We start from the raw sequence: 14,242 nt of genomic DNA, 5'->3' as shown, positions 1-14,242 counted from the left end.
GAAACAAAACAAATTCAGTAACATATCTCACTTCTATAAATATAAATATGTATCTTCCCAATACAACATCACCACCGGTTTAAGTTATTTACATCTTTACAATATTAAAACTTAATCTCAAATTAAATCAAAACAGTTTTACCTTGTTTACCAATATCATTCACACCCTCTCATACGTTTCCTCATTATTTATATTTCTGGGTTTGGAGGATGGGATACTGCTACCCTACTTTTATTTAATAAAACCACAATTCTCCATCCACTAAAGCAAGGAGAATCGACGTTTTATGGCAAGACAGGAAGGTAGCATTATGCATGTTTAAAGTTCATAGATATGTCATCTAAAACATGCTCTACAGGTTTAAAATACAATTTTCAGAAGACATCAGCATTTGACCAATAAGACACTTTCAACACTGCCTCCAAGCATGCTCCTGCTGTAAAAACCCTAGAAGCCATTGCACCTCTCATCTAATGTAACTTTAACCAATCAATGTTCACACAAGACTCCTGCGTGACCGCCTTCACCCATTTTACAATAGTAGCTACAGTTGCTGCATTAAAGGGTTCATCATTTGATATTAATACTTCATTTACACATTGCTCCTGAATACTTGTACTCAAAACTCATACTCTTTCGAACAATCTACCACATACAATTTTCAGTTGACTCTCAAATCTTGGAAAGAAGATTGATTTTAATATAGTCTTCATTCACCACTACAGTTCAGAAATTACTCCTTTCTGCAGATAAAACCTATTAGTGGTATCCAAAGCTCGAACATCAGACACCGTCTGTTAGACGGAGACCCAGAGGGTCGGCCGAATACTGGGGGAGAGGCCTCCGATGAGGGCCGTCTCCGGCGATCGTACAGACAAGTCACTACCCTCCCCACAGATAGACACCACACCAGGATGAGATTGACACTCTTTATATAGGGTTCTTGCGGCAAGGTTATCAGCGGTACAGGAGATTCAGGACTCGAGGGTCCTCTCAATTCTAGTCTCTGTAGGGAAAGGGGTAGCGGGACAGTCTTGGTACCGGGTCGGTACAGGGGGGTGGTAAGAGAGAAGCTCACAATCCTCGAGCTTAGGAGTCTGCAAGGTCGGGCCGCGGCAGCGCCAGCCGGCTAAGATGAAGGTCGACAACGAAGGGGCCGCGGCAGCGCCAGCAGGCCAAGGCGATGGTTCAAGTACAGAGGGCCGCAGCAGCGCCAGCAGGCTAAGGCGATGGTTCAATGGGCAGAGGGCCGCGGCAGCGCCAGCAGGCCAAGGTGGTAGTTCACGTTACAGAGGGCCGCGGCAGCGCCAGCAGGCCAAGATGATGGTTTCACGAGGGTGGGCCGCGGCAGCGCCAGCAGGCCAAGACGAAGGGTTCACAGGGCAGGGCTGCGGCAGCGCCAGCAGTCCGTCAAGGATGAGTTCTTCTCGGTGTCTCTCGACTCCAGGATACAACTACCCTCCTGGTCTGGGGCTTCCCCAGTTATAGGTCTGGATCCCTTTGATGCCCGGACCCTCGCGCCTTGAGGTCGGGAGGTCCGGAATGAGGGGTCCCGACACCCAGCAGCGGGTTGGAGCCAGCGCCCAGGGAGGCCGGGGGTGATCGACACCCGGCGGAGGAGAGCCGTTGACGCCTTCTTCTTTCATTGACCTGCCAAGTGGTCTCTTTACCTCCTGTGTGGAGGTTGGTGCCTCGATGTCGGGGCCGGGCCAGGCCCAGGGTTGGGGTCGAGTCGAGGCCATGCGGCCTCGTGCTGTAGTGTCCAAAGATGGCGGCTGGGCCGGGGCCATGGTGCTGACGGGGGCCAGGGCCAGCCGGTACGGGAGGGTTCAGGAGCTGGCGTCCCGTTGTGGACGGGTTGTGGGTTGCCTCGGGGGGTTGCCGGGGTGGCTCTTGCTGGGGATTCAGGGAGAGCCGGGGTCCGGGCCCCGTTGTGCGGAGGGGGGACGGCCCAGCCACGAGGCCTGTCCAACATGCGTCCCCCCCAGCTGAAGGCAGGGAGAGTCAGCCATCCTCTTGGGGACTCTCCTCGCCGAGGCGGAAAAAGCGTGACAGGCCGTCTGCGTTGGCGTGGTCCTGGCCTGGACGATGCTCCACAGTGAAGTCCATCCCCTGTAAGGAGATGGACCAGCGCAACAGTTTCGGGTTCTCCCCCCGCATCTGCATCAGCCATTGCAGGGGTCGGTGGTCTGTCTGCACCCGAAAGGGGGTGCCGAAGAGGTAGGGCCGGAGCTTCTTGAGGGCCCATACTACGGCGAAGGACTCCCTCTCGATGGTGCTCCAGCGCTGTTCCCGGGCCAGCAGGCGTCGGCTGATGAATGCCACTGGCTGATCGACTCCCTCGGTGTTGAGTTGGGAGAGGACGGCCCCCACGCCACGATCGGAGGCGTCCGTCTGTACGATGAATTCCCGGCCGTAGTCGGGAGCTTGGAGCACGGGGGCAGTGCACATGGCGGCCTTCAGCTTCTCGAAGGCCGATTGGCAGTCCGGAGTCCAGTTGACTGTTTTGGGGTTCTTCTTGGATGTGAGCTCCGTGAGGGCCCCCACGATGCTGCCATAGTCCTTCACAAACCGCCGGTAGTACCCGGTGAGCCCCAGGAAGGCCCGGACCTCGGTTTGGGTCGTAGGGGGTTGCCAGGCCTGGATGGCAGCGATCTTGAGCTGGAGGGGGGCCACCAGACCGCTTCCCACCTGGTGTCCTAGGTAGGTCATGGACCCTTGGCCCACCTGACATTTGCTGGCCTTGAGGGTGAGCCCGGCCTGCTGGAGTGCGTGTAGAACTTCCCGCAGGTGGCGGAGGTGGTCGGTCCAGTGGTGACTGTACACAGCGATGTCGTCCAGGTAGGCGGCGCTGAATCCTTCGAGGCCCGCCAGTACCTGGTTCACGAGTCGTTGAAATGTTGCGGGAGCGTTTTTCATGCCGAATGGCATCACCCTGAAGTGGTAGTGACCGTCCGGGGTAGAGAAGGCGGATCGTTCTTGGGCCCTGGGGGTGAGGCCGATTTGCCAGTAGCCCGCTGTTAAATCGAAGATGCTCAGGTAGCGGGCGGCCCCCATACGGTCAATTAGCTCATCTGCCCGGGGGATAGGGTGAGCATCGGTCCTGGTAACGGCATTCAGTCCCCGGTAGTCCACACAGAACCGGAGCTCAGGGGCAACGCCCGGGGCGGCGGCCTTGGGGACCAGGACGACGGGGCTGGCCCAGGGGCTGTCCGAGGGTTCGATCACTCCCAGTGTTAGCATCTTGGACACCTCGGTCTGGATGCAGGCACGCACCCGATCTGGTACGCGGTACGCCCTGTGGCGAATAGGGGGGCTGTCCCCGGTGTCCACATCGTGAAGGCACCAGGGGGTGACCCCAGGGGTGAGAGAGAACAGGGATGCGAATCGTGTCAGGAGAGCTTGACAATCTTGACGTTGCTCCGGGGCCAAGGCCTCGGAGAGTCTGACCCCTTCCACGGAGCCATCCTGCTCGAGGGTCCTCAGCAGGTCCGGAAGGGGCTCGGAGTCTTCTTCCGTCCCATTATCGGTACCCATCAGGAGACTGAGTTCTGAACGTACAAAATGGGGCTTGAGTCTGTTGGCGTGGAGGACCCGTAGGGGGTTCCGGGAAGTTTCCATGTCGATTAAGTAGGTGACGGGCCCCTTGCGTTCGATCACCTTGAAGGGCCCGGACCATTTGTCCTGTAGAGCACAGGGTTCAACCGGGGACATCACCCAGACCTGCTGTCCCGGCTCGAACTCGAGGGAGGAGACGTGCTGGTCATACCATTTCTTCATGTCTTCCTGACTGGCTTCAAGGTTGACTTTGGCGATCTCCCTGAATCGCTGGGTCTGGTTGCGAAGGGCCAAGAGGTATTTGTACACATCCGGGGGAGTTTTCTGGGGGGGCCTCTCCCAACCTTCTTTGACTAGGCTGAGGGGACCCCGGACGGGGTGCCCGTACAGGAGTTCAAATGGGCTGAAGCCTAGGGATTTTTGAGGGACCTCTCGGTAGGCGAACAGGAGGCACGGGAGTAGCACGTCCCACTGGCGACGGAGGGGCTCTTCTAGGCCCATGATCATTCCTTTGAGAGTGCGGTTAAACCGCTCGACCAATCCATTTCCTTGTGGGTGATAGGGGGTCGTGAATTTGTAGGTGACCCCGCACTGTTGCCAGAGAGACTTCATGTATTTCGAGATGAAGTTCGTGCCCCTGTCGCTGACGACCTCCCGGGGAAAGCCCACCCGGGAGAAGATCCCCATCAGGGCTCGGCCTACCACCGGCGCCGTCACGGTTCGAAGAGGGATAGCCTCGGGATAGCGGGTGGCGTGGTCCACCAGGACCAGGATGAACCGGTGTCCTTGGGCGGTTCGGGGGTCCAGGGGCCCCACAATGTCTATTCCCACCCGTTCGAACGGGGTGGTGACGACGGGAAAAGGCTGCAAGGGTGCTTTGGTTTTTCGGCCACTTTTTCCGCTGGCCTGGCAGGTGGGGCAGGCCCTGCAGTGGTTGGTGACATCTTTTCGCATTCGGGGCCAGTAAAAGTGGGTCACCAGGCGGTCGTATGATTTGTCCTGTCCCAGGTGTCCGGCAAGGGGTATATTGTGGGCTAAGTTCAAGAGGAAATCTCTGAAGCGGAGGGGCACCACCAGCACCCGACTGGCCCCCAGTTCTGCAATCCTTTGCTCACTGTAGAGCAGGTCATTGTCCCAGTAGATCCAGTGGGCCCCCGAGGTGTCCCCTGCGCCCTGGGCAAGGGCTTGCTGCCGGAGTCCCTCGAGGGAGGGACAGGTTCTTTGTTCTTGTTGGAATTGTTCCTGGGTGGGGCCCCCCTCTTGATGCCACTGGGCCAGGTCGGGGAGGTCCGGGAGCCGACCGGGTCCTTCTTCGGTTTGGGCCGGGAGACTTGCTTCTGGGGTGGCCTCCTCCGGGACAATCGCGGGAGGAGGCTCCGGCCACTCGGGTTCTTCTGGACTGGGGACGGCACGGGCGGTCATGGACCGGGTCGTAGCACAGACCCATTCGGGGAGGCCCAGCATCCCCAGGTGCTCTCTCCGTTCGACTGCTGCCCAGGGAGAACTTTCGAGATCGTTCCCCAGGAGGCAATCCACGGGGGCATCATCGCGGACAGTTACTTTCAGCATCCCTGATACTCCTCCCCATTCGAAGGGGACGTAGGCCATTTGACATAGACTTTCTGAGTTGTCGGCCGACCGGACAGGGCAAAGAATGTTCGGCAAGATCTGGTCCGCGGCCACCAGATGACAGCGGACCGCGGTCACACTGGCCCCGGTGTCGCGGAGGGCTTCCGCCCGGCGGCCATTAATGTTGACCCACTGGCTGTACTTCTGCGTGTTGGCGGGAAGGGGGGCCCGAGGGATCAGGTCTCGTTCCCCTAAGCAAACCAGGGACATGGCGGCCGGTTCCCACTCAGGCTGGTCGTTTTCGTACTCTTCTTGGTCTTCTGGGTGCTGCTCTTCCCCCAGGGCTGCAGCAGCGATCTGGCAGGGTAAAGGGTTCGGGTTCTTTGGGCAATTGGGATCATTTGCGTAGTGGCCGGGTCGCTGGCATCGGTGGCAAGTGATGTTGGCTCGGAAGCCGGGTCGCATCGGGGGGTTTCCCCTGCCGGCCGGGGGCGGGGTGTTGCTGGCGGGAGTCACCGGGCCGGTGTCCCTACCCCGGCCCTGGCCTCCTCCTCCACGGGGGCGATGGGGCCCTTGGGCAGTTCTGTGCGCTTCGCTGGGTCCGTTTCGGCCAACTCGGGTGCTGTCCCATCGGTCAGCTTCGGCGGCGAGTTGCCGAGGTTCCGTTAGTTTACTGTCCAGGAGGTGCTGCCTGAGTTCGATGAAGCAGTTGTTAGAAAGGTGCTCCCACACAACAAGGTCAAAGAGCTGTTCATAGGTGGTCACGTTGCTGCCCTTGATCCACCCCTCGAAGGCCCGGCTAAAGAAGTTCACGTATTCCACCCAAGTTGTACCCGGGATCCGTTTGCAGTCGCGGAACCGCTGGCGGTACATCTCGGGTGTGAGTCCGTATCGAGTGAGGAGGGCGGCCTTCATGTGGTCGTAGGATGTCATCAGATGGTCCGGGAGTTGCAGCAGGGCGTCTCGCCCTTCGTTGACAAACCTCCCCCATAACCCGGCTCCCCAGTCGCTTCGGGGAATCCGGTGGGAGGTCATGGCTACTTCGTACGCTTTGAACCATTGCTGGATGTCATCGTTCTTGTAGTACTCTCGGACGACATCTTTGGGTATGTGGACCTTGGGGTCTGTAGGGGCAGGAGTGTTCGTGCGCTCGGGGACCCCGAGTTCCTTGTTCTGCTTCCGAATCTCTAGTTCTTTGAGGTTGCGCTCATGTTCGTAGGTTAGCTTCTTCTCTTCTAGCTCTCTCTGCCTTTGTTTCTCTTCTCGCTCCTCTCGGAGCCGTAAGTGTTCCAACGTTATTTTTTGTTCCGCCAATTTGAGCTCTCCATCTAAGCGAAGTCGTGGCAGTTCTAATTCATGGAGCCTGCTTTTTTCCCGTTCCCGGACCTCTTCTGGGGAGAGACCCGATCTTCTTTCTTCCGTCGGCGTGGGGCTTGTTTCCGGTGTCTCGTGGCTTTGTGTTTGGGGTACGGTCGTACCCATCTCCGCCCAAGATTCCAGGGCTCGTTTGAAGTCCTCTTTCGTGCTCAGTCCTGTGGTTAAAATGCCTAATTCCATGCAAAATTGTTTCAGTTCTCTGTGGTTGTATTCTTCCAGCTTTTCCATCTGGAATTTTTCTGTTGCTCCGCTCTCTTTTGTTGTCATGGTGGTTGTGTGTCGTGGGGCGAGTGACCCTCTGTACGATTATGCGTAGGTTCGGATCGCGCCGCTGGCCACCAATGTTAGACGGAGACCCAGAGGGTCGGCCGAATACTGGGGGAGAGGCCTCCGATGAGGGCCGTCTCCGGCGATCGTACAGACAAGTCACTACCCTCCCCACAGATAGACACCACACCAGGATGAGATCGACACTCTTTATATAGGGTTCTTGCGGCAAGGTTATCAGCGGTACAGGAGATTCAGGACTCGAGGGTCCTCTCAATTCTAGTCTCTGTAGGGAAAGGGGTAGCGAGACAGTCTTGGTACCGGGTCGGTACAGGGGGGTGGTAAGAGAGAAGCTCACAATCCTCGAGCTTAGGAGTCTGCAAGGTCGGGCCGCGGCAGCGCCAGCCGGCTAAGATGAAGGTCGACAACGAAGGCAGCGCCAGCAGGCCAAGGCGATGGTTCAAGGACAGAGGGCCGCGGCAGCGCCAGCAGGCTAAGGCGATGGTTCAATGGGCAGAGGGCCGCGGCAGCGCCAGCAGGCCAAGGTGGTAGTTCACGTTGCAGAGGGCCGCGGCAGCGCCAGCAGGCCAAGATGATGGTTTCACGAGGGTGGGCCGCGGCAGCGCCAGCAGGCCAAGACGAAGGGTTCACAGGGCAGGGCTGCGGCAGCGCCAGCAGTCCGTCAAGGATGAGTTCTTCTCGGTGTCTCTCGACTCCAGGATACAACTACCCTCCTGGTCTGGGGCTTCCCCAGTTATAGGTCTGGATCCCTTTGATGCCCGGACCCTCGCGCCTTGAGGTCGGGAGGTCCGGAATGAGGGGTCCCGACACCCAGCAGGGGGTTGGAGCCAGCGCCCAGGGAGGCCGGGGGTGATCGACACCCGGCGGAGGAGAGCCGTTGACGCCTTCTTCTTTCATTGACCTGCCAAGTGGTCTCTTTACCTCCTGTGTGGAGGTTGGTGCCTCGATGTCGGGGCCGGGCCAGGCCCAGGGTTGGGGTCGAGTCGAGGCCATGCGGCCTCGTGCTGTAGTGTCCAAAGATGGCGGCTGGGCCGGGGCCATGGTGCTGACGGGGGCCAGGGCCAGCCGGTACGGGAGGGTTCAGGAGCTGGCGTCCCGTTGTGGACGGGTTGTGGGTTGCCTCGGGGGGTTGCCGGGGTGGCTCTTGCTGGGGATTCAGGGAGAGCCGGGGTCCGGGCCCCGTTGTGCGGAGGGGGGACGGCCCAGCCACGAGGCCTGTCCAACACCGTCCTATAAGAAACTAAACAAATCGAAGTTGCCAACAAGGGAAGCTTTGGAGGAAGATGATTTAGAATGGGCTGGGCTTGCAAGAAGTACGTATGAGAAGGACGAAAAGAGATGCCAAAGCACTGGAGGCCCTGACAGCCTGGGCAGAGATGACTCGGGCCTGTTCGCAGATGCACTTACACAAGGAGAAGATACACCAGTGCAGTATTGGGAAAGTGTATGAAAGTCATAGAGTGCTATAGGAGATTGCCACTGCTTGCCAAATGCCAGGCTATTGTGTTCTTCCATGACCTGAAAGACTCAGTTATCAGGAACAATGAGGAAAGAAAGATAAGCTACCTACCATAGAAGTTCAGGTGGAGTGGAGAAAATGGGACTAGGGGTTACTATTAGTTTCTTATATAACTCTTTACAAGATTAATGGGAATGCTTGTCGGTCTGATTACTCTCATTGTATCTGCTGGATACAAAATACGCAAGGACATGTATATCCTGCTCTATTGATTAATAAAAGGAAAATAATTACTTTAAAAAAAAAAAAAGCAAAGTTGCTAATGTTCACATTAGTTCCCTTAAAGCTAAATATCAATCCAATGAGCCGCGGTGCAGGGGTTCGACGGAGTGGGCGGGGCTGCGTCGGCCGTTGGTCGTGCGCAACACCAGGGAGGTAGTGCTCGTGTCCGCCTTTGGCCGACGCAAGCACGGAAGAGGTTAAAACCTGATTAAAATCCCCAACAATCTCATAACGAAACCTAGGTTGTCTTTTTAGACAAATTCCTTTTACTACAGTGTAAATCAAAGGACTTTTCCCAATTGCAAGTCATGCACCACCGAATTACCTGCTGTCACAGCTGACGTGTAATGGTTAACACCCCTGTACGAAAAATATGCGACTTCTACCTCATCAGCCTCCATGTGATACGTAACATTTCCTTTTCATGCACCAATGAACCCAGGCATTCCATAAATAATTAATTGTTGTTGTGCTCATCTCTAAATTAGCTAGACAACGCCACCTTGTGGCATACTGTCACAAGCGCCGGTGATGACAATTAAGTGCCGGTGCCGAGCCCCGGACACCACTGGCTCAAATTAAGCACTGCTCATACATGCATATTGCTACGCCTCCTGTCTTGCCATAAAATTCCCTGAACTCCCCAGAAGAGATCTGTCTCACTCGCTTCGCTCATTTACTACAATTCAGGGAAAGCATTACGGCCTTCACTTTAAAGGGTCATGGCAGCACCTTAATAGAGGGGATATTTCAACCATACAGTGATCTGCTCTGATATATTATTCATGCTGTTACTATAAGACTTCGGCAATATCAATTATTGTGATGCCATTCAGGGTTAATATCATGTGACATCACTACCTGAGAAGAGTCAGGGTAATAGGTCCTAGGATGTCAATTCCTGTGATGTTATTAAGGTAAACCTGTGTGTAATGTTACTTCCACTACTCCAGACATTTTGTTGAATTGACATACATGCAAGATGATAGAGAAAAGATGAAGAGCAAAAATGGTGAGAGTGAAAGGAGAGACACAAACCGACGAGGGAAGAGAAAAGGGGGAGAAGGGAGGGCCATTATGGGAGTGATTTTAAACAGTAGGACAATGGGAAACAACTAGCATTACCTTCTTCTCCCAAATCACTCACAAGTCTTAACCATCAGCCCATCTGGACCACAGCCCACCTCCCCAGAAGGTAATCAAACATGCAAAAACAAGACAGATGTCAGATAAATGATCTCTGTGTAAAAGGCTGTTTGTAGTGGAGCTTTTCATGCCACTTTTGTCTCACTGAAGACCTGTAACCCTGTGGGATCTTCCAAACCTTTTTATTTTGTCATTAGGTGTAATGGCCCTTGCAGAGGTGTCTATTCTCTAGAAGCCCAGAGTGTGCTTAGTGATATCAGGCAATACAAGCAGCTCTAAGGCCGGTTTCCTCCCAAACTTTCTGAGTAAGGGATACACAGCTAATCATGTACATGCCCCACTCTTCTGTAGAGTGCCCCTTCCTGTGCCTCTCCTTCTTCCTCCCTTCCTGTAGACTTCCCCTTCCTCTGTTTGTGTTACTGAAGATATGGGGTGCCCTTCTCCGTGGAGGCAAAACGCTTGGACTACTCTGAGTCCATCTGTGATTTTAGACGCTACAGGTCTCAGGCTGGATTCCTTTCATGCTCTCTGAGAAAGGGATATATAAAACTAAGCCATGTTCTTGCCCCTCCGTACTGTTTCTATTACTGCGCCTTGTGAACAGTAAATTCGCTAATCCCTTGTTCTGTCTCCTCTCTCATAGTTACTTTATCCTCCGGAAAGCTGCTGGTGCTGCTCTGTGCCGTCTGTGCACTTTCACTGCTGCTGGTGCTGACCATATGTGCGCTGACTGGTAAGTATCCTACTCTTAAAATGCACTGTGTCAGAGAATGCACCTAGGCCCAGTGCCAGAACTCTCGGGTGCTGTCACACACAAGTAGAGTCAGTTCCAGAACTGTCAGGTGCTGTCACACACATAGAGTCAGTGCCAGAAGTGTCAGGTGCTGTCACACACACAAACACAAATAGAGCCAGTGCCAGAGGTGTCAGGCGCTTTCATACACACATAGAGCCAGTGCCAGAGGTGTCAGATACTGTCACCCACACACATAGAGCCAGTGTCAGAGGTGTCAGGTGCTGTCACACATAAGTAGAGTCAGTTCCAGAAGTGTCAGGTGCTGTCAAAAACACACAGAGCCAGTGTTAGAGGTGTCAGGTACTGTCACCCACACGCATAGAGCCAGTGTCAGAGGTGTCAAGTGCTGTCACACACAAGTAGAGTCAGTTCCAGAAGTGTCAGGTGCTGTCAAAAACACACAGAGCCAGTGCTAGAGGTGTCAGTTGCTGTCACACACACTTAAAGCCAGTGTCAAAGGTGTCAGGTGCTGTCACACACACACATAAAGCCAGTGTCAGAGGTGTCAGGTGCTGTCACACACAAGTAGAGTCAGTTCCAGAAGTGTCAGGTACTGTCAAATACACACAGAGTCAGTGCTAGAGGTATTTGGTGTTGTCACACACACATAGAGCCAGTGCCAGAGTTGTCAGGTGCTGTCACTCGCACACATAGAGCCAGTGCCAAAACTGTCAGGTGCTGTCACACACATGTAGAGTCAGTTCCACAAGTGTCAGGTGCTGTCAAAAACACACAGAGCCAGTGCTAGAGGTGTCAGAGGAGTCAGGTGCTGTCACACACACACACACACAGAGCCAGTGCTGCCACACACACGTAAAGTGCCAGAGGTGTCAGGTGCAGTCCAGCACACACGTAGAGGCCAGTGCTAGAGGTATCATGTGCTGTCTCACACACACACACATGTAGAGTCAGTGTCACAGGCATCAGGTACTGTCACACACACACGCGCACACGTAGAGCCAGTGCCAGAGGTGTCAGGTGCTGTCTCACATAGAGTCAGTGCCAGATGTGTCAGGTGCTGTCACACACACACAGCGCCAGTGCTAGCAGTGGCAGGTGCTGTCACACATATAGAGCCAGTTCCAGAGGTGTCAGGTGCTGTCACACTCACACAGAGCCAGTGCTAGAGGTGTCAGATGCTGTCACACACATATAGAGTCTCTTCCAGAGGTATCAGGGGCTGTCACACACATAGAGACAGTTCCAAAGGTGGCAGGTGCTGTCTCACACACACACACACACACACACAGAGTCAGTGCTAGAGGTGTAAGGTGCTGTTACACACACACAGAGCCAGTGCCAGAGGTGTCAGGTGCTGTCACATACACACATATCGAGCCAGTACCAGAGGTGTCAGGGGCTGTCACACACACACAAATAGAGCCAGTGCCAGAGGTGTCAGAGGCGCTGTCATACACATGTATGATCTGTGCCAGAGGTGTCAGGTGCTGTCACACTCACACACCTGGAGACAGTTCCAGAGGTGTCAGGGGATATCAAACACACACACACACACATAGAGCCAGTGCCAGATGTGTCAGGTGCTGTCTCTCACACACAAACATAGAGCCAGTGCCAGAAATGTCAGGAGCTGTCAAAAACACACAGAGCCAGTGCTAGAGGTGGCAGGTGCTGTCACACTCACACACATAGAGCCAGTGACAGAACTCTCGGGTGCTGTCACACACAAGTAGAGTCAGTTCCAGAAGTGTCAGGTGCTGTCACACACATAGAGTCAGTGCCAGAGGTGTCAGGTGCTGTCACACACAAGTAGAGTCAGTTCCAGAAGTGCCAGGTACTGTCAAATACACACAGAGTCAGTGCTAGAGGTATTTGGTGTTGTCACACACACATAGAGCCAGTGCCAGAGTTGTCAGGTGCTGTTACTCACACACATAGAGCCAGTGCCAAAACTGTCAGGTGCTGTCACACACATGTAAAGTCAGTTCCACAAGTGTCAGGTGCTGTCAAAAACACACAGAGCCAGTGCTAGAGGTGTCAGAGGAGTCAGGTGCTGTCACACACACACAGAGCCAGTGCTGCCACACACACGTAAAGTCAGTGCCAGAGGTGTCAGGTGCAGTCCAGCACACACGTAGAGGCCAGTGCTAGAGGTATCATGTGCTGTCTCACACACACACACATGTAGAGTCAGTGTCACAGGCATCAGGCACTGTCACACACACACACGTAGAGCCAGTGCCAGAGGTGTCAGGTGCTGTCTCACATAGAGTCAGTGCCAGATGTGTCAGGTGCTGTCACACACACACAGCGCCAGTGCTAGCCGTGGCAGGTGTTGTCACACATATAGAGCCAGTTCCAGAGGTGTCAGGTGCTGTCACACTCACACAGAGCCAGTGCTAGAGGTGTCAGTTGCTGTCACACACATATAGATTCTCTGCCAGAGGTATCAGGGGCTGTCACACACATAAAGCCAGTTCCAAAGGTGGCAGGTGCTGTCTCACACACACACACACACAGAGAGTCAGTGCTAGAGGTGTAAGGTGCTGTTACACACACACAGAGCCAGTGCCAGAGGTGTCAGGTGCTGTCACATACACACATATCGAGCCAGTACCAGAGGTGTCAGAGGCTGTCACACACAAACAAATAGAGCCAGTGCCAGAGGTGTCAGAGGCGCTGTCATACACATGTATGATCTGTGCCGGAGGTGTCAGGTGCTGTCACACTCACACACCTGGAGACAGTTCCAGAGGTGTCAGGGGATATATAACACACACACACACACACACATAGAGCCAGTGCCAGATGTGTCAGGTGCTGTCTCTCACACACAACCATAGAGCCAGTGCCAGAAATGTCAGGAGCTGTCAAAAACACACAGAGCCAGTGCTAGAGGTGGCAGGTGCTGTCACACTCACACACATAGAGCCAGTGACAGAACTCTCGGGTGCTGTCACACACAAGTAGAGTCAGTTCCAGAAGTGTCAGGTGCTGTCACACACATAGAGTCAGTGCCAGAGGTGTCAGGTGCTGTCACACACAAGTAGAGTCAGTTCCAGAAGTGTCAAGTACTGTCAAATACACACAGAGTCAGTGCTAGAGGTATTTGGTGGTGTCACACACACATAGAGCCAGTGCCAAAACTGTCAGGTGCTGTCACACACATGTAGAGTCAGTTCCACAAGTGTCAGGTGCTGTCAAAAGCACACAGAGCCAGTGCTAGAGGTGTCAGAGGAGTCAGGTGCTGTCACACACACACACACACAGAGCCAGTGCTGCCACACACACGTAAAGTCAGTGCCAGAGGTGTCAGGTGCAGTCCAGCACACACGTAGAGGCCAGTGCTAGAGGTATCATGTGCTGTCTCACACACACACACATGTAGAGTCAGTGTCACAGGCATCAGGTACTGTCACACACACACGCACACACGTAGAGCCAGTGCCAGAGGTGTCAGGTGCTGTCTCACATAGAGTCAGTGCCAGATGTGTCAGGTGCTGTCACACACACACAGCGCCAGTGCTAGCGGTGGCAGGTGCTGTCACACATATAGAGCCAGTTCCAGAGGTGTCAGGTGCTGTCACACTCACACAGAGCCAGTGCTAGAGGTGTCAGATGCTGTCACACACATATAGAGTCTCTGCCAGAGGTATCAGGGGCTGTCACACACATAGAGCCAGTTCCAAAGGTGGCAGGTGCTGTCTCACACACACACACACACAGAGTCAGTGCTAGAGGTGTAAGGTGCTGTTACACACACACAGAGCCAGTGCCAGAGGTGTCAGGTGCTGTCACATACACA

At 54.5% G+C, this 14,242-nt stretch overlaps 1 protein-coding gene across 1 annotated transcript in view; it reads left to right on the top strand.

Moving 5' to 3' along the window:
* The window catches only part of LOC144828300 (uncharacterized), a 239,177-nt gene that overhangs the window by 68,588 nt on the left and 156,347 nt on the right, over positions 1-14,242 (top strand). Inside the window, exon 2 of the mRNA XM_078686383.1 lies at positions 10,324-10,413. Coding sequence (XP_078542509.1) covers positions 10,324-10,413 — 90 coding nt within the window. The remainder of the gene's footprint in view (positions 1-10,323; positions 10,414-14,242) is intronic.

Source organism: Lissotriton helveticus, chromosome 4_1 (genome assembly GCF_964261635.1).
Source record: "Lissotriton helveticus chromosome 4_1, aLisHel1.1, whole genome shotgun sequence".
Classification (NCBI taxonomy): Eukaryota; Metazoa; Chordata; class Amphibia; order Caudata; family Salamandridae; genus Lissotriton; species Lissotriton helveticus.
This window is presented reverse-complemented; position numbering and strand designations above follow the sequence as displayed.